Source organism: Oryx dammah, unplaced genomic scaffold (genome assembly GCF_014754425.2).
Source record: "Oryx dammah isolate SB20612 unplaced genomic scaffold, SCBI_Odam_1.1 HiC_scaffold_28, whole genome shotgun sequence".
NCBI lineage: Eukaryota > Metazoa > Chordata > Mammalia > Artiodactyla > Bovidae > Oryx > Oryx dammah.
Window position 1 is genome coordinate 7,516,407 of NW_024070212.1, and position 21,621 is coordinate 7,538,027.

The following is a 21,621-nucleotide window of genomic DNA, read 5'->3' on the forward strand; positions in this document are numbered from 1 at the left end:
TCCTACACCAAAAGCAATATTAAGGCACTCTGTATTTTGGTAGGGATGACCCAGTAGAGAAGAAACTGATCACTGGGGATAGCAAGGGTAAAAATGCAGGAGCAAAGTCTCTGAAACGGTGAGAAGGGCTGGGATGCACGATCCGAAAGGAAGGAGTCACCTTAGATAACGGCAAGCATGATGACAACAACAAAGTAAGAGGACCACACTGAAAACAGCCAGGCACTATTTAAAGCATTCCTGCTCATTTAATTCTCCCCAAATCTAAGAGGAAGGCATTACACTAATATCTCCTTTTACAGGAAGCTCAAGTACAGAAGGAAATGGCAACCCACTCCAGTATTCCTGCCTGGAGAATCCCCTGGACAGAGGAGCCTGGCAGGCTATGGTCCATGGGGTTGCAGAGAGGCAGACATGACCAAAGTGACTAAGTACGCATGCACGCACAAGTACAGAAAACTTAATTTGTCCAACTACACATATCCAATAAGTAGCAAAGTTGGGATTTACAACCCAGTGGAAGAAACTTTTCTCTCAGTGCAGTAAGAAGGAAAGCAGACTTTGTGGGTATAGATGCCGCTAGGTAGTGGAAAGATGAGATAGCTCTTCAACAATTACATCTATTTTCTCAATGTAGCATTTTGATGAGTTCATCAGCTGAGGGGCTGAAGAGAGGGGGTGTTGGAGATTTGAGAAGAGAAGGTAAGAAATTCTTGTTTCAGAGAGAAGGCAAGTGAATTTACTAGCAATGATAGGTGGTATTGAATGCCCCTTTGAATTAACGGTCATAAATTTGTAGTGAATTTCCTTGTCCCGACTGGATGATGTTTTGTAGCAATTTTCAACCACTTGACAGGAGGCATAAAGAGTATAGCTGGGCTTAATTAGGGTGAGATTTTTACAGCCAAGTGGGACCTAAGGAAAGAGGATTGGGGGAGTGGTTTGTAAAAGAGTGGTGATAGTATGGAACATGAAATATAGGCTTGGAAAGGAGGAGTGTATGGCCAAGATGGATGTGACACAGAAAAAGTGGCATGGTCAAAGGACTGGAGATTTGTGAGCTCAGAGAGTAGCTGGAGTGTGGGTATCACAGTGGGAGAGCAGGTAAAAGTCATAGTGGGATGCCTGGAGAGATTTCAAATGGGTGCCGTTATGGATGATGAGGAGGTCTTGAGTACGACCATGTGGATGGGAAGCTGAGGTGGTGCAGAAATAAAAGATGAATGGATCTAGAGAGGCCTGAGTGCTGGATGAATCCTCTGTGTAGATGCTGAAGTTTTACAGGGAGTTGACAAAAGCCGTGGTGGAGAAGTAGTCAGTGAAAGTGGGGTAGAAGACAGCAGTAAAGAAGGGTAACAGGAGTGTTATAAACTTGAAAGATGTTAGGGAGACTAAAGAAGAAAGGTGAGGTCATCTGGAGGTTGTAATGGGGATCAAGGATACTATCTGCCCCATCTGCAGGCTCTGAGATATATGAGGTGGGAAGGAAAAACCAAGGTCTAATTTGAGAAGTGGCCTCAAAACAAGAAGGTAAAGGGATGGTTCAGAAAAGAAGCTGAGGGTGCCGCACAGTACTGAGTACGTGGTATCTACTTAATCAGTATTTCCTGAATTTGAAGTAACTTTTCCAAGAGTTGTCTATATTCTAAAAAGGAAAACAAAACTTATTTACAAAGAAATTCAAACCAGATTATAAAGGAAATGATCCTCTAATTATGGTACTTTTTGAATCCATGAAAAGGCTCATTTTCAAAAATTAGTCCCCTGGCCAAGATAATCAAACAGCATTTTATTGTTTTTGGCTTAATATCAATACAAATGGATAGCTTACTGTTATGCAGAAGAATGCCTGGTTTTATTTTATAAGAATCTGAGATCAAAACACTAAAATTAAGTAAATTCTGCCTTGTTGAAGGTTAGACAATAGCCTTTCTGAGCATAAGCTGACTAGAAGTTAGATCTATTACAGTTCAAGCAGAGAAATCTAGGAACAAGATGAATAATATTTCCTAAGCATATTCTTTGGAGTGTAATACAGTACCCTTTCGAATATACTGTTCCACTTGAAGTTGTAATATGATTGATCCATGAAAGCTTCAGAGGTATGCCTTTATTGAAGAATGGTAAGTTCACCTCAATGTTACAGTTTGTTCTGTCTTCCTAAGACTAAGAGGATGTCATAATTCTTTTATGTTTTAACAAGAAAAAAACTTTTTTTATATGTTATATATCTATGACATTGCCTCCTAAGCATTTCTATAAGCTGTCTGTATACAGTTAATTGAAGTTCGACAGTCCTCAATGATCTTAAAATGTACAATGAATACCTAATACTCTTTCTCTAAGACTAAATTTTATTGGAATTTATCCCAGTGTTTTATAATTGTATTTGGTGGCTTCAGCACCATCATCAATCAGAATGTGGACTGGTTCAACTGCAGGTTAAAGAACTTTTCAATTTTGTCTTACTCATTAAACTATAAGGTTGTCATTATTAGACAGAAAATTTACCAGCAGAAAATTTACTGTTACACCAGATAAATGGACTTGAGAAGGACAACCAATCCTCCCAGTTCCATTAGAACTTAATATGATGTGTCAGAGAAAGTCATCAGCCAACAATATACACTGTGCTCATTCTCAACACACAGCTGACACTGGGAGTGAGAAGTTTCTCTTTTCCATGAAGAACCCAGCTGCAAGTAATCTCTTCTTTACTAAATCTCTTTAGTACTTTGTTTATTCCTTATGGGATGCTCTCTCTGGAGTACACTGATTTCTGTGCTCATCTTATACTCCCTGCTAGACTATAAGCAAGTACACTACACCATCACACTTTGGATACTCTCAAAGCACTATGATATTATTTGTATTTTATCCAATACCCAGAATTAATGAGAGAACAAAATGCAATAGTAATACTGTCAATATCAAATTCATTAGTATTAAAGATTAAATATAAACAGGTTTCTTAGGTTTAGTTTGGGAGTCCCATCACCATTTATGTTATACAAGAAACTGCTTTGAGTTCCAATAACCTAACTTACAAACTCACCCTCGCAACATAGCAAGGACTTCTTATACAGCAGGTATTACCAGAAAGGCCCCAGATAAGAAGTCTATAGATCAGTAAAGATAGTAACTTTTCTAATTTTATAAATAAAAGAGAATGAATTTATAAAATATATAGTAATTGTAAAGGTAGCTTTAAACTAAACCTTTTACTTTTTAAAAGAGAGGAATTTAAAAAATAATATTTTGTGAAAACAGTGGGAAAATGTTTCAGAATTAATGCATGGATATATACTTAACCAGATGAATGTCTTAGTTAATCCAGAGAATCTAGATTAAAGCAATCACACGTCATTATAAGCCAAAATTTCAACTTACCATTTATGTTTATTGCTGGTAATACAATTGACATCTTTGGTCTTGAGGTCTTGTTATGGGTGGTAGCTGGTAACAGCAGGTGATCCTAAGATTAACAAAGAACAATCTGTTACACATAACAATCAGCTTAGTCCTATAACAAGCCAAATTCAGAGTTTCTAGGATGCCAACATTTCAATGCTATCATAAAAAAAAAGGAGGGGGTGCTGGCTAAGCCCTTTTGTACTCAGAACTCTGGTCTGAAGGACTAGGTGCAAGGCCTCTGTACTTGTTTCCCTGTGAGCAGGTGAAACCAGACTAAGCACTGAGGAAGAGAGAAGGGGATCTTCCGTCAGGAGGGAGGTATCGTCCTGGAGGATAGGAGTCCTTGAATCTGGCTTCAGACCCATTTTGAAGACTGGATAAAAAGCACTGCCCCATTTCTTCTGGACTCAAGAGATCAAGCCCTAAGCCTTTGGAGTGGGAGCACTAACTCCAAGACCCTAGACTAACAGAGAACTAACCCTAGGGAGTGTCAAATAGTGAGAACTCACACAAAGGAAACCACTTGAATACAAGAACCGGCGTCACTCAACCACCAGTGCAAGAGGCCTGTGCAGGACACCTGATCTAAACAACAAACCAAAATACAAACCCAATCATCAGCAGACAGGATTACCACCTCACTCAGGCTTGTCCATCAGAGGAAAACCGACCAACCAAACAACAACAACAAAAAAGTTCAGCACAAATCTCACCCTACATGAAGCTTGCACAAACCACTGGACCAAGCTTAGGAGGGCAGAAACCAAAAGGAAGAAAGAATTCAAGCTTGAAGCCTGGGAAAAGGAGACCTCAAACACAGTAAGTTAAAAAAAAAATAATGAAAAGGCAGAGAAATACTACACAAATGAAGGAACAAACTAGAAATACAGAAGTCCAAATAAATGAAGAGCAAATAGGCAAACTACCTGAAAAAGAATTCCGAATAATGATAGTAAAGATGATCAAAAACCTTGAAAACAAAATGGAGAAAATGCAAGAATCAATTAACAAAGACCTAGAAGAATTAAAGAATAAAGATGCAGAGACAACACAATTACTGAAATTAAAAATACTCTAGAAGAAATCAATAGCAGAATACCTGGAGGAGAAGAATGAATCAGTGAGCTGGAAGATAAAATGTGGAAATAACTTCTAAAGAGCAGAATAAAGTAAAGAATAAAGTAAAGTAAAGTAAGGAATAAAGAATGAAAAGAACTGAGGATAGTCTCAGAGACCTCTGGGACAATATCAAATGCACCAACATTTGAATTATAGGGTCCCAGAAGAGGAAGAGAAAAAGAAAGGGTATGAGGAAGAGAAAAAGAAAGGGTATGAGAAAAATTTTGAAGAAATTATAGTTGAGAATTTCCCCAACATGGAAAAGGAAATAGTCAACCATGTCCAAGAGGCACAAAGAGTCCCATAAAGGATAAACTCAAGGAGAAACACACCAAGACATATACTAATCAAACTAACAAAGACTAAACACAAAGAAAGAATATTAAAAGCAGCAAGGGAAAAGCAATAAGTACATTCAAGGGAAACCTCATATGCTTAACAGCCAATCTTTCAGCAGAAACTCTGCAGGCCAGAAGGGAATGGCAGGATATATTTAAAGTACTGAAAGGGAAACATCTACAACCAAGATTACTGTACCCAGCAATAATTGATGGAGAAATTTCTCCAAAAGTTAAGAGAATTCAGTACCACCAAACCAACTTTACAACAAATGTTAAAGGGACTTCTACAGTCAAGAAATACAAGAGCAGAAAAAAAGATCTACACAATCAATCCCAAACAATTAAGAAAATGGCATAGGAACATATATACCAACAATTACTTTAAATGTAAATGGATTAAATGCTCCAACCAAAAGACACAGACTGGCTGAATGGATACAAAAACAAGACCCATATATACGCTGGCTACAAGAAACCTAAAGACACATAGACACTGAAAGTGAGAGGATGGAAAAATATACTCCATGCAAATGGGAAACAAAAGAAAGCTGGAGTAGCAATCCTCACATCAGACAAAATAGACCTTAAAATGAAGAAGATTACAAGAGATAAGGAAGGATGCTACATAATAATCAAGGGATCAATCCAAAAGGAAGACATAACAATTGTAAATATCTATGCACCCAACATAGAAGCATCTCAATACATAAGACAAACACTAACAGACATAAAAGGAGAAGTTGACAGTAACACAATAATAGTAGGAAACTTTAACACCCCACTCACACCAATGGACAGATCAATCAAAACAGAAAATTAATAAGGAAACATAAGTCTTAAATGATACATGAGATGAGATGAATCTCATTGATATCTTCAGGACATTCTATCCAAATGCAGAAGAATACACCTTCTTCCCAAGAGCACATGGAACATTCTCCAGGATAGACCACATCTTGGGTCATAAATCAAACTTCAGTAAACTTAAGAAAATTGAAATCAAGCATCTTCTCTGACCACAATGCTAAGAGACCAGATATCAATAATAAGAAAAAAGCTGTAAGAGACACAAACACATGGAGATTAAACAACATGTTTCTAAATAACCAAAAGATTACTGAAGAAATCAAAAGGGAAATTAAAAAATTTCTAGAAACAAATGACAATGAAAACACAACTCAAAACCTATGGGATGCAGCAAAAGCAGTTCTAAGAGGGAAGTTTATAGCAATTCAATCCTACCTCAAGAAGCAAGAAAAACATCGACTAGACAACCTAACTTTACACCTAAAACAACTGGAAAAAGAAGAACAAAACCCCCCCAAAATTAGTAAAAGAAAACAAATCATAAAGATCTGAGCAGAAATAAAAGAAAAAGAAATGAAAGAAACAATAGTAAAGATTAATAAAACTGAAAGCTGGTTCTTTGAGAAGATAAACAAAATCGACAAACCTTTAGCCAGACTCATCAAGAAAAAAAGGGAGAAGAATCAAATCAACAAACTTAAAAATGAAAAAGGAGAGGTTACAACAGACAATGCAGAAATACAATGGATTATAAGAGACTATTATGAACAACTATATGGCAAGAAAATGGATAACTTGGAAGAAATGGACAGAGTCTTAGAAAAGTTCAATCTTCCAAGACTGAACCAGGAAGAATTAGAAATTATGAACAACCCAATAACAAGCACTGAAATTGAAGCTGTGATAAAAAAAAATCTCCCAAAAAACAAAAGCTCAGGACCAGATGGCTTCACAGGAGATTTCTATCAAATATTTAGAGAAGAGTTAATGCCTATCTTCTAAAACTCTTTCAAAAAACTGGAAAGGAAGGAACACTTCCAAACTCATTCTACGAGGCCACCATCACCCTGATACCAAAACTAGACAAAGACAACACACAAAAAGAAAACTATAGACCAATATCACTGATGAACATAGATGCAAAAATCCTCAACAAAATTTTAGCAAACAGAATTCAGCAACACATCAAAAAGCTCATACACCATAATCAAGTTGGGTTTATTCCAGGAATGCAAGGATTCTTCAATATACAAAAATCAATCAGTGTGATACACTATATTAACAAGTTGAAAGATAAAAACCATATGATAATCTCAATAGATGCAGAAAAAGCCTTTGACAAAATTCAGCACCCGTTTATGATTAAAACTTCAAAAAATAGGCATAGAAGGAACCTACCTCAAGATAGTAAAGGCCATATTTGATAAGCTTACACCAAACATTATTCTCAATGGTAAAAAACTGAAAGCACTCCCCCTAAGATCAGGGACAAGAAAAGAGTGTCCACTCTCACCACTACTATTCAACATAGTTCTGGAAGTCCTAGCCACAGTAATCAAAGAAAAAGAAATGAAAGGAATCAAGATCAGAAAAGAAGAAGTAAGGCTCTCACTGTTTGCAGATGACATGATACTGCACATAGAAAAGTACAGTAAAGACAAAGGTAGTATGAGAAAATTACTAGAGCTAATCAGTGAATGTAGCAAAGTTGCAGGATACAAAATCTACACAGAAATCACTTGCATTTCTATATATTAACAATGAAAAATCAGAAAGAGAAATTAAGTAATCAATCCCATTCACCACTGCAACAAAAAGAATTAAATATCTAAGAATAAACTTCCATAAGGAGACAAAAGAACTGTACAGAGAAAATTATAAGACACTAATGAAAGAAATCAAAGACAACATAAACAAATGGAGAGATATTCCATGTTCTTGGGTAGGAAGAATCAATATTGTGAAAATGACTATACTACCAAATGCAATCTAAGATTCAATGCAATCCCTATCAAATTAACAATGGCATTTTTCACAGAACTAGTACAAAAAATTTCACAATTCATATGGAAACAAAAAAGACTCCGAGGAGCCAAAGCAGTCTTGAGAAAGAAGAATGGAGCTGAAGGAATCAACCTTCCTGACTTCGGATTATACTATAAAGCTACAGTCTTCAAGACAGTATGGTACTGGCACAAAAACAGAAATATAGACCAATGGAACAAGATAGGAAGCCCAGAAGTAAACCCATGCACCTATGGGTACCTTATTTTTGACAAAGGAGGCAAGAATATATAGTGGAGCAAAGACAGCCTGTTCAATAAATGGTGCTGGGAAAACTGGACAGATGCGTGTAAAAGAATGAAATTAGAATACTTCCTAACACCATACACAAAAATAAACTCAAAATGGATTAAAGACCTAAATGTAACACCAGAAACTATAGAACTCTTAGAGGGAAATATAGGCAGAACATTTGATGACATAAATCAAAGCCAGATCCTCTATGACCCACCTCCTAGAGTAATGGCAATAAAAACAACAGTAAACAAGTGGGACCTGATTAAACTTAAAAGCTTTGCACAGCAAAGGAAACTATAAGCAAGGTGAAAAGACGAGCATCAGAATGGGAGAAAATAATAGCAAATGAAACAACTGACAAAGGATTAATTTCTAAAATATACAAGCAGCTCATACAACTCAATAGCAGAAAAACAAACAACCCAATCAAAAATGGGGAAAAGACCTAAACAGACATTTCTCCAAAGAAGACATACAGATGGCTAACAAACGAAAAGATGCTCAACATTGCTCATTATTAGAGAAAAGCAAATCAAAACTACAATGACATATCACCTCACACCGGTCAGAATGGCGATCATCAAAAAGTCTACAAACAATAAATGCTGGAGAGGGTGTGGAGAAAAGGGAACACTTCGGCACTGCTGGTGGGAATGTAAATTGATACAGCAACTACAGAAGACAGTATGGAGATTCCTTAAAAAACTAGGAATAAAACAACCATATGACCCAGCAATCCCACTCCTAGGCATATGAGGAAACCAAAACTGAAAAAGACACATGTATCCCATTGGTCACTGCAGCACTATTTACAATAGCTAGAACACAGAAGCAACCTAGATATCCATCGACAGATGAATGGATAAAAAAGTTGTGGTACATATACACAATGGAATATTACTCAGCCATAAAAAGGAACACATTTGAGTCAGTTTTGATGAGGCAAATGAACCTAGAACCTATCATACAGACTGAAGTGAGTCAGAAAGAGAAAGATAAATATTGTATTCTAACATATACATAAGGAACCTGGAAACATGGTACTGAAGAATTTATTTACAGGACAGCAATGGAGAAATAGACATAGAGAATAGACTTATGGACATGGGGAGAGGGGAGGAGAGGGTGAGACGTATGGAAAGAGTGAGATGGAAACTTATATTTTTAAAAAAATGATAGTTTTTACTTGAACCTGACTTTGGGATAATTAACTACAAATCATTTTATGATTCATTCATAATGCAATACACATCAATTACTGAGTGACTATCATTAGCCCAGACCAGTTTGTGATGCTCAGTTATGTCTGACTCTGCCAGGTTCCTCTATCCATGGAATTCCCCGGGCAAGAATACTGGAGTGGGTTGCCATTCCCTTCTCTAGAAGATCTTCCTGACCCAGTGATCGAATCCAGGTCTCCTACATTGAGGGCAGATTCTTTACCATCTGAGCCACCAGGGAAAGACTATCACTTCCAGGTTCTATAGAAAACTGCTAGTTCTGATAACATATATCCTGCAGTATACTATAAAGAGTATTGGTCAAGCAGTCAGAACACAGGGCTTTTAATTCTAGCTCTGCCACTGAATAGCTGTATAATCTGGATCTGTTTCCAGTCCTATAAAATGAGGAGGCTGGACTAGGTAATGTCACAAGATACTGAAATTATCTAATAGAGTCATCTTCAAATTTCTTTTTTAAAGAAGAATAATGTTCTGCTCCCTCCCGAAAACAATACTGATCCCAGAAACTGATATATAAAAGAGAGGTTCTGACTGAAGCAAGACCAAGGCCTAGAGCCTTGCCTGCTTGAAGCAGTCAGTGTGAGGCTTTTCTTTTGGTAAGCAACAGAAAGATGCTAAGTAAGAGGCATAGTTCTTCCCCTTGAAAAGCGTACAGCTTAGTGGAAGGGTAAAAAAAATTATAAACGGATGCCTAGCACAATTATATAATTCTAAATGTAATATTGGGGCTTCCCAGGTGACACAAGTGAAAGAATTTGCCTGCCATTGCAGGAGACACAAGAGAGATGGGTTTGATCCCTGGGTCAGGAAGATCCTCTAGAAAAGGAAATGGCAACCCACTCCAGCATTTCTTGCCTGGAAAATAACATGAACTGAGGAACGTGGCCAGTTACAGTCCTCAGGGTTGCAAAGAACCAGGCATGATTGAGTACATACACACACATGTAACATTGCCAACTTCTGACCATCTGTAAGTGACCCAGAGCATCTGAGGTTTCTAGTCTCCAACCACACAAATACTGAAGCTGAAGTAAGCATGAACCAAGAGGACTTTGGCTTCAGAAACAAGGAAGAATGAGTGTTATGGAAAAGGTATATATGTATTTTGTAGGTATGAAAAAGCTGGTTAAAAATGACTTTGACACTAACTACTGTTTTCAATAACTCAGACACTTTTTTTCCTAGCAAAAACACAGGAATTGTCACAACAAAAAGGAAAAAGAGAAAAAAGTACACAGTAGTGTTTCTTTTTAAGGGAGCATGGTTAAACTGAGATAAAGCTGACCCGCAGTGTAACTTCTCTTGCTTTCTTTTCTTGTTCCTTTGTTTCATCATTCATTCAACAAACTTGCTCTATGGAAGGACTCATCAAAAAGTAGGACTTGACATAGCTGAGAGTGACAAAAAATTCAATGCAACTTAATTCAACGTGATTATGAAATGTAAGTATCAGCAAAGCTAAGGGAAAAATATAGATTGTGAAAAACAAATGGAAATTAATGTACATGAACAGAACTGTTCAGAAAACCTTTCTAGCAACTGCTTGTGCTTTGTCTAATTCAAGGCAGCATCTCCATGAGAACATGTTTATTAAGAAAAAAAAAACAAGAGGGGAAAAGATGAGTGTGATTGTTCTGTTAGAATTCCAGCACTGCAGCATGGGAAAGTTTTTTTTTTTTTAAGTGCATTGTTAGACACAAAGATCACATGTTTCTGAAAGTAAGATAACATATGATAGCCAAGACAAAACAAAATTTGCTGATCTTCATGCCATAAAAATTATAAATAGCTAAACTCCTATAATTAAAATACTGCTTCAGGATCCCCCAAATTGAATGAGAAAACAAACCAACAAACTTACAAGCCCCAAATTAAGGCTACTGTAAAAATAAACATACTTGGATTCCACTGGTCACGGGTTAAGGTCAGGCTCAGACTTAAATTTGAATTTCCTGTTAGGATCTAGATGTCGTATCAAACTTTTTTAAACATGATTTTCAGAACATAATGCTTCCTACTTTCTCTCTTCATTAAATTTCAAACAAAATAGTTACTTTTGCAGCAGGAAACCAAAAAAACACATTACTATTTGTGAAAAAGAAGAAATCACATCTTGAACACATAAAAACTATTACAGTTAACCTTCTCTACCTCTAATTATTAAAGATTTGCAAACTGTGAGTAAAACCTATAAAGTGCTTGTTTACAGAGAAACCTATAGGTTAGACGTGCAGGGAATTAAAGCTGGTATACTACCAACTCTGGGCTTCCCAGGTGGCGCTAGTGGTAAAGAACCTGCCCGCCAATATAGGATATATAAGAGATGTGGGTTCTATCCCTGGGTTAGGAAGATCCTCTGGAGTAGGAAATGGCAACCCACTCCAGTATTCTTGCCTGGAGAATCCCATGGACAGAGGAGCCTGGTGGACAACAGTCTATGGGGTTGCAAAGAGTTGGACACGACTGAAGTAACTTAGCATGTACCCACGAACTCTGTGCCTATTTTATATTAAAAAATACTTTGAAAAAAAATAAAAATAAAAAATACTTTGCACACACACATGCCTAGAACAGTGTAGTTGCTTTATTTAACATTTACTTTCACTTTATCAAGTTAAATGTTTCTTGCCATAACAGTGAATCTTCAAGCATTTGTTCTCTCCAACTATGTTTATCTCACGTTTGATGGCATTTCACTAATTCTATCAGTGACATCTTCAGAAAGAAAGGGATCAGTCAACAAACATTTACTGTCCATTCACTAAAAAAAAATTTACTGAGCACAGTAGCCTACCATGTATTCAGCACTGTGCCACAGAGGATATTTTCTTTTAAAGAACATATATTCAAGTTTTTCTTAGGCAAAGAATGCTAATTGTGGCAGGAACAGTCATTGTGCTCAGTATCTGCTTTCCTTTGCCTATTCCTTCTCTAATATCATTTAGCTGGGCACGAAGCTACTCAGAAAAAGGACTATATTCCTGTGCAACCAACTGAAGCCACACATTCAAGTTCTGGTCAGTGGACTGTAAGGAGAAATGGGGCATGAAACTTTGTCAGGGTGGTGATGGTGAAAGGCAAACTTCCTTCTTTTCTTCTCTCTTCCCTACTAGCTAGAATGCAGATGTGACTGCTGAAACTGGGGTAGCCATCTTGGATCACGATACAGAAACTGCAATCTGAAATTTATGGAGCAATAAGAAGGAGCAAGGGATCCGAATGATCAAGGAGATACCAGAAGACCTCCATATGAGAAACAAAATTCTAATTTGTCTAAGTCACTACTATTTTGGACTTTTCTGTCATTTGTACTAAAACAACTCCAATGACTAGTTATATTATAAGTTTGTGAAACAATATAGTGGTTTTTACTCAAGAGAAATGTCAATAAGGGTTAAAGTAATCAAAGAAGCTTTACTCTTTAACAGTGTAAAACAATCACCTTTGTTAATAATATTCCCCTCCCCTTTATTTATTAAAGAAATTGTCTAGGAAATTCAATCCTGGAAAAGTACAATTAGATGAATCTGAACAAAATTATTTCTTTCTTATTAAGTCAGTTAATATAATTCAACTGCAACAAAAGTGAAGTTACTTAAAAATAAAAAGTAGAAAAAAGATGTTGACATAGAGATAAACTACTTTGTCACAGTCTTTCAAAACTATGTTACTACCTTTAAGATATCTTCAAATGGACTCCTAAAAAGCTTTTATAGGACTGAGATACCTAGGAATATCTTTGGGGAGAAAACTATGTGGACAAATAGCATAATCAACGCTTTGTTATTCTCAGAGGAAGTTTGGGAAAACACTAAAACGTTTCATTGCCAGAATAAAGCATCAGTTTTCCAATGTTATACGATATTGTGCATGAAAAAATACACTATTTTCACACAGCTTTCCCCATTCCCTCTTCCAAGTACTTTATTAGAAAAACAAAATTATTAGTGCATAATACAGCATCCAAAGTTATCTGTTTCTTCTCTCTTTTTTTTTTTAAAGAGCTAAAATTGGAGACTAACTTATCAAAAGAACAGGACCACATTTTGCCCAGCTGGAGGTTATGATGGAAAAGCACCTTCAGACTGAGGTCCTACCAAGTTTTGTCTAATGTTGATTCTACATATCTGTGTAGGTAGAAACTGACCTTAGCTTACACTAACTCACTAGGTTAAATGACCCTTCCTGCTCCCCCTCTAAAACTTACTGATGCCTTTAACACACTAAACATTCACGACTAGTTGGGTTATTTTTCCAAAACTACGTCTGCTAATTGCATTTGTTACTAATTGTGTAATTTAACAAACTACTATGTAACTGATAAAACAGTGTGAATAGAAAGAGAGCACTGTGGGTGTAGCGCTTCCAAGTTGGCGCTAGTGGTAAAGAACCTGCCTGCCAATGCAGAAGAAAGAGACGCAGGTTCGCAGGTTTGATCCCTGGTTCAGGAAGATCCCCTGGAGGAAGGCACAGCAACGCACTCCAGTATTCTTGCCTGAGAATCCCTTGGACAGAGGAGGCTGGAGGGCTACAGCCTATAGGGTTGCAAAGAGTCAGACACGACTGAAGTGACTTAGCATGCACACAGAGTAGAGTTTATTGCAAGAAAGACAGCATGGAACTTTAGTAGATGTGCACTCAAGAAGAACCAGCCTCAAAGAAGAACTACCTCAAAGCTTGGCAAATGAATGCATATTTATATAATTAATTGAAATAAAGTAACACACACACATACACACACACACACGTATGTATCTTAAAAAAAAAAAAAAAGATCCTTTGCTTTAACCAATTGTGTTAATTAACAGATTACCCCTAGTCTCTGTTTTACTAGGTAGAACAGCTTTCCCCATGTCAGGAAACTGAATCAAGGCTGCAGTCTTTTATTTTTGATAGAAAGGAATGCATTTAAAATTTATTTATTTATTTGGCTGTGCTGGGTCTTTGTTGCCATGCAGGCTTTTCTCTTAACGGCAGTGTGCTCAGGCTTCTCACTGCAGTAGCAGCAGGGCACAGGCTCCAGGCTGAGTGGGCTTCAGTAGCTGCAGTTCCAGGCTTTAGAGCACAAACTTCATAGATGTAGTCTATGTTTTCTTAGTTTCTCTGCGGCATGTGGGATTCCCCCGGGGCCAGGGATTGAACAAGTGTCTCCTGCAATGGCAGGCAGATTCTTTACCACTGAGTCACCAGGGAAGCCCAGAAAGGAAGGTATTTAATATCTAACGATGTCCCCTAGGGATGAGGGAAACTCAGTCTGCAACGGGCAGTATCTGTGACACTAAACAGCTTTCTCTTAGATCACTTAGATCAACATGTCAAAAAGTCTTGCAAATCAGGTCCATATTAATAACAATGACCTCTTGATATTTTAAATTTGAACCACGTAAACTGTATTACAGACATGTGGGTTGATTTTCCAACCCAGAAAACTGTTAAAAACAGACCAAAAATAAAAAGAGCATCTATCCACATTTGAAAAATAGCTTTGTATTAAATTTTCTCTATCAATATGTTCCTACCTTTTGTTTCCTGTATCACTGCTTCATTTACCTTACCAAGTATCTTTCAAACCACCAAACTAAGGCCAAAGCAGTAATTAAAGTCAGTTTTTCCTAGTTATTTATCAATTCACAACATTCTGAACTAATGTCAACTTCTAGTAGTTATATTAACTGTTGATCAGGAACCAAATCTATCCTTTCATTTAAAGCAATTATAAAGCAAAGGCAATTAGGAAATTTGAAATCATTAAACTACACAGACACACATACTGACATATTCTGAAAATAAGAATTGCAAAAAAAAAAAATTAGAGGTAGTAAAATTAAGTAGAGTGTAATCATTCAAGTCTGTTAAAATGTCTATGATGCAGAACTTCCCATCATAGTAAAAACATAAGTAAAATACATTACTCATCCCCAAACTAGAAACAGTTAATAGAAATAGCTAATATGAATGCAGTATTTGTGCCACTAACATATCCAATAAAAGTACAGGCCAATAAAAGGAAATGTAAAGTTTGCATCTGCACCATTAGCACACATGTCAGCCAGAGGAAAAATAAATCAAAACTATTAGAGCACAACAGATGGCTCAAAAGTGAGCCAAGGTTTACATTCTGACAAGAGGAAAATTTTGACAGTAAATTCAAATCTGATAGTGCAGGCAAGGTCACCAAAAAAAAGTTAGTTTGAAATCCTAATAAGTACAAACTCAAGTATTGCCATAAGCAATGGTTCTCATATCAAACTCTACAAGCCCCCCAAACTCCCCAACTGATGCTGTACTCTTTTTTCTTAATTTTTCAATTGAAGGATAATTACAATATGGCGTTGGTTTCTGCCATACATCAGCATGGATCAGCCATAGGTATACATATGTCCCTCCCTTGTGAGCCTCCCGCCCACCTCCCATCCCATCCCACCCCTCTAGGTAGTCACAGAGCCCCAGGTTAAGTTCCCTGAGCCAGACAACATGTTCCCACCGGCTATCTATCTTACATATGTTAGTGTGCACGTTTCCATGCTACCCTCTCCATTCCTCCCACCCTCACCTTCCATATCCCCACCTCGTGTCCATAAGTCTGTTCTCCACGTCTGCATCTCCACTTGCCCTGCAAACAGGTTCATCAATACCATTTTTCTAAATTTCATATATGTGTGTTAATACATATTTATTTTTTCTTTCTGACTTAATTCACTCTGTTATGGCTCTATGCTGAACTCTTTTATTCACACAAAAAGGGCATGATTGAACCATACAAAACTGTCATTTTTATGGTGAGTCAAATCTCAGTAATTTCATAATGGTCAACCTCATAGTTTGGTGAAGAGTCTTGAGAGACCCCCTAGGACAGTAAGATCAAACCAGTCAATCCTAAAGGAAATCAACCCCGAATATTCACTGGAAGGACTGTTGCTGAAGCTCCAATACTTAGACCACCTGATGAGAACAGCCAACTCATTGGAAAAGAGCCTGATGCTGGGAAAGACGGAGGGCAAAAGGAGAAGAGGATGACAGAGGAAGAAATAGTTGGATGGCATCACTGACTCAATGGACAAGAATTTGCGCAAACTCTGGGATATAGTGAAGAACAGGGAAGCCTGGCGTGCTACAGTTCATGGGGTCATGAAGAGTCAGGCACAACTTAGCAAGTGAACAACAACAACACAGTTACATATGCCTCTCTTTTTCAAATCCAGAATTAATTTTGAGTTTCACAGTCAAAATGATTCCTTGTAAACTTTCCCAAGAATAAGACAGTAGCCCCCTAATCATTCTTCTCTCCTGATGAGAGCTTCAGGGAAAGTGTTTCTAAACCAGGGTGGGATTGTTTTCCCTAAAGAAAGTTCTTAGAACAAAATGTTGGTTATGTGCCTTGAATAGGTAGAGTGCTAGGAAGTCTCTGACCTTATACTTCCTATTTCTTCATTCAGTAATCTGAGCTCATCAAACTTCAAAACTTTGTCAGCTATAATACAGAGCTTTTTCAAAGGTGGACCATGTGTGATTTAGGTAAATACATTAGGATTCCTGAAACTTGTTATCAATCATTTGTTGTGTGCTGAGAGTGTAGCAATCAGAAAAATGTCTTATTAAGGAGAAAGATCAAACACTAAACGTATAGTTTAACCATATGAGAGTTTGTCAGACACAATGTTTACAAGATGTTTTATTTTAAAAATTGACTTTACTCAGGACTACTGGCAGGAAGTGAATTTCCTGAGAATTAAATTGCAAACTACAGATATGCTACCAAAGCAAAGGATGGGGATGGGACAGAGGAAGGGTCTGTGTCTATAGAAAATTGAGTCAAGTTTTCTGAAAAAAGAGATTAATTAGGAAACACTTCAAGCAAAAAGTTAAACATTGGTATCTAAGAGAATTACTTTGTTTTTTGTTGGAAAAAATTGGGGAAAATGTTGGGTCAAGACCAAAAATTGTTTTTAAACTTCTAGGCAGAGGCTCTAGAAATGAAGTAAATTTGTTCAAGAGTGGAGTGGAGGATTAGCTCAAATGGTAGAGCACTCACTTAGCATATGAGCGGCAGCGGGATCGATGCTCGCATTCCCCAGTTTGGGGCTTCCCTGCTAGCTCAGTTGGTAAAGAATCTGCCTGCATTGCAGGAGACCCCGGTTCGATTCCTGGGTCAGGAAGATCCAACGGGGAAGGGATAGGCTACCCACTCCAGGATTCTTGGGCTTCCCTTGTGGCTCAACTGGTAAAGAGTCCGCCCACAGTGCGGGAGACCTGGGTTCAATCCACAGCTGGGAAGATCCCCTGGAGAAGGGAAAGGCTATCCAGTCCGGTACTCTGGCCTGGAGAACATATATGGTCAGAGTTGGACACGACTGAGTGCCTTTCCCTTTCACTTGTACAAGAGTAGTCTCAAAGGCCCTATGTGTGTACACAGGGGACGGGAACATGGAGGGATGGGATTCTAGCTGATTCCTTCATATCTATGACTACAACCTTCTGCGGTGGAAGAAGAGGAGTCCTACTTATCTATGCTTCTAAAGCTATCTCTCCTGGAATGAGTCGCAGTGTCTGGATATTTCCACACTCTTCACTACAGATCTTGATCCTTTTCTTTCCAAAGCAATTTTGATCTTGGTTTCACACAAAGAAATATGAGGGGCTGTAAAATATCCATGAAGTACATTTTGGGAAAGACTGGACTTGACAAGGCAAATTACAAAATGGGCAGTGACCCCGCTGTCTAGGTTTACCCCGCTCCGCCTCACAGTGGAGAACCACTTTCCACACTGAATAAAAGAAACTGAGGCTGACAGACACTTACAACTGACCTAAATTCCTGAGCCTAGAAGTGAAAGCTCTTTTATGATTTGGTCACCACTGATTTTGGTTTTTCTCTTGTGATCTCTCATTATTCTTTTTCACAAACACTGGTGTCAACTGTCATAGATACTCTCTATAAATTCAACCAAGGAAGGAATACACTCTGATATTTCACTTCTTTTAATCTAAAAAAAAAATGGCGAGAGAGAAATAACAGAAGTGTAAGTATTCAGAGCTTCTTCTCCTATCTCTGCGCTTCTTCTAAGGATTTTTTTTTTTAGCACTGCTAACAGTGTGTGTGGGAGGAGTGAGGTTATAGGCGGAGAGGAGAGTTGGAAGAAGCTACATTGGTTTACATTTTTAAAAAAGTATTAGTTTAGCAGAGGGGGAGAAGTCTGGAAGTTGGAAGGGTAGAAAAGAACTGAGTAAAGAGGGCTAGCCTGAGCTGTGGGCTTTGTGTGACAGAAGAGAGACTAACGCAGTGACTGTGTTGGGGGCAGGGAGTGGTGGTTGGAGGCAAGAGGATGTTTTCTTGTCTTTTAATATTCCCTTTCCAGTTTTTTCAAGAGACTCCATTAAAAGGCTATATTACTTATCAAGTTTTTGAAGTTTCGGATTTGCATTTCTTTTGGATGTGTCACTATGCCAAAATTAGTCTTTTAAAAGGGTAAGAAAAAAACTGTCTAGTTTTATTTGAATTACATAGATAAAGGGTCTTTTCTTCTGTGGGCAGACTTCATAATGGTCTTCTGGCAAGGAAACACATTTAAAAATCAAGTTAAATCCTAGTACCAAGAAAAAGTTTCTCACAGGCCTAGTCATTTGAAGAATCTGTACTACTATCTTCTATCTGTACAACATCTGCCTTTCTCTGCTTCCCTCCACTGTTATTCTCCTACCCCAGCCAATCCCTGGCCTGGCCCAGCCACTCAGCTTCCACTGTGGCCCAAAGTACCTTCTCCCACCCTAGCCTCAACCCAATTTTCTCTTCTGCAAAGTGGTATTTTTCTACCTCCCCCTCCAAAGGGTCACAGCTACTCCTCATACCCATTCAGGTCTAGCTGAGACTAGTCTCCTTCCTAGCCATGTGCTCCTACTACTAGGTTCAGCAGTGTTGCCGCCATTTGGTTTGCCCAGGCTGCCATCATGAATCCCAGTGTAGGTTACAGGGGCCCAGATGTCTGGAGAGAGAGGACACTGAAGGGCCTATACTATAAGGTACAAAGCAGGAGAGATTAAAGTCAAGGTTTTGATTTAACACTCTTGCTATTTAATATTGGTAAGGCAAGCCATAGATTACATTCCTAAGCTTAATAAGTATTTTTCATTTTAGTTGTGAATTTCAAATTAGTTTCCCTAAATCTTCAAGACTTGGCACTTTTTATAATATTAGCTGGTGGTTATGGCTATCCTGTATCCCTAAAGCTTTTCTATTTGTTGGTATTACCACTGAGTGGGTTTTTGTGCAGAAAATATCTTCAACTACAGAAGCCTGCAGCTAGGAGACAAAGCCTCTCTCCCAGCTCTTTGGCAACTAAGGCATGGACATGTGACATAAGCTTGGCCAATCAGATGCTCCTTTTAGACTTGAAAGGCTCAGGCATTAGTGAAACGAGACTCAGAGATCATTCATAGCAGCAAAGAGTCTGCCAGTGACAGCAGTGCTAGCAATCTGTGGGGTGTCCAGTGGGGGTTACCCTAACCCAACCTCTTGAGCTGAGACAATGGCTGTGTCCTTCGCTGCGTGGGTTCCTTTGGTTCCCACCACATTCTAAACTGAATTCTCCAGCCTTCCATGGTATCTGTGAACTACCAAATAGACTTCCAATAAATTCCTTTTCTGCTTAATGTCAGCAGTTTCTGCTTTACGTTATAGTAGGTTTCTGTTGCTTACAATCAGGAAACACTACTAGGACAGGGCTGTAATTCCATTTCTGACATATTTGACATTGCCAGTTAATGTCTGACCTAACATTTTTCAAAAGCATTAACTAAGTTAATAATGGCATTATTTTAGATAGATAAACTACAACAGAGTCATAAATCAGTGGGCTTCCTCATCTTCCATTTGATGCCCAAAGTAATGAAAACTAACTCTGTCACTACCACCCTACTGAACTGTCCTCAAAAATATTACATTCTAGTTGTCCAAGCCACTTGCTTTTATCCAGTCCTCACACCGGATTTCTCTCTGCAGCATCTGACGTGCGACTTTCCCTCCTCAGACTCTCTTAGTCCTCATTTCCCTCCAATGTTGTTGTCGTTGCTACCTTCTCTCCCACCACATTCCACATTAGCAACTGGTGTCCCTTAGTGGCCAATCTTTTTTCAACGCATATTATTGGCATTCTCATCTAGTCCCATGACTTGAAGTATATGTCTGACTCAAACCTCCCAAATATTAACTGAAGACCCATATTTACAATTTTTCACTAAACATCTCCACTGGAATATCTATAACAGTATTCTTAAATGACAATTTATCTTTTCCTGTGTTTTCTACTTTCATTAACTCATCAATTTCCATCTAGTTATCCAAATAGAAATCTAAAATCATCTTGGACTCCTTCGTTCTTACCTTCAGCACGAAATATGCCCCCTTTTCATTCCCAAGCTTAAGTCCACATTAGCTCCTCTCATGTACTTCTACTTACTCTGTTTATTTAACTTATATGCAGAGTACATCATGCAAAATGTCAGGCTAGATGAAGCTCAAGATGGAATCAAGATTGTTGGGAGAAATATCAATAACCTCAGATATGCAGATGACACCACCCTTATGGCAGAAAGCAAACAGGAACTAAAGAGCCTCTTGATGAAGATGAAAGAGGAGAGTGAAAAAAGCTGGCTTAAAACTCAACACTCAAAAAACTAAGATCATGGTATCCAGTCCTATCACTTCATGGCAAATAGATGGGGAAACAAGGGAAATAGTGAAAGACTTTATTTTCTGGGGCTTCAAAATCACCTCAGCTGGTGATTGACTTAGTTTCATGACTGCAGCCATGAAACTAAAAGGCACTTGCTCCTTGGAAGAAAAGCTATGACAAACCTAGGCAGCATATTAAAAAGCAGAAACACTACTTTGCCAAGAAAAGCCCATGTAGTCAAAGCTATGGTTTTTCCAGTACTCATATATAGATGTGAGAGTTGGACCATAAAGAAGATGGAGCGCCAAAAAATTGATGCTTTCAAACTGTGGTGTTGGAGAAAACTCTTGAGAGTCCCTTGGACTGCAAGGAGATCAAACCAGTCAATCCTAAAGGAGATCAGTCCTGGGTGTTCACTGGAAGGACTAATGCTGAAGGTAAAGCTCCAATACTTTGGTCACTTGATGCAAAGGGCCGACTTGTTGGAAAAGACCCTGTTGCTGGGAAAGATGCAGGAGAACAAGGGAATGACAGAGGATGAGACAGTTGGATGGTATCACCAACTCAACGGATATGAGTTTAAGCAAGTTCTGGGAGATGGTGAAGGATAGGGAAGCCTGGTGTGCTGTAGACCAAGAGGTCTCAAATAGTGAGACATGGCTAAGATGCTGAACAACAATATCCTCAGAATATCTTTTTTTAATCTTAATCTCTTGCCAACAATTA

General features: G+C 38.1%; 1 protein-coding gene across 1 annotated transcript in view; it reads right to left on the minus strand.

Annotated features, from left to right (window-relative positions):
* ATF6 (activating transcription factor 6) overlaps window positions 1-21,621 on the minus strand; it is a 245,338-nt gene that overhangs the window by 59,665 nt on the left and 164,052 nt on the right. Inside the window, exon 15 of the mRNA XM_040230020.1 lies at window positions 3,391-3,475. Within this exon, the coding sequence (XP_040085954.1) occupies window positions 3,391-3,475 (85 nt within the window). The remainder of the gene's footprint in view (window positions 1-3,390; window positions 3,476-21,621) is intronic.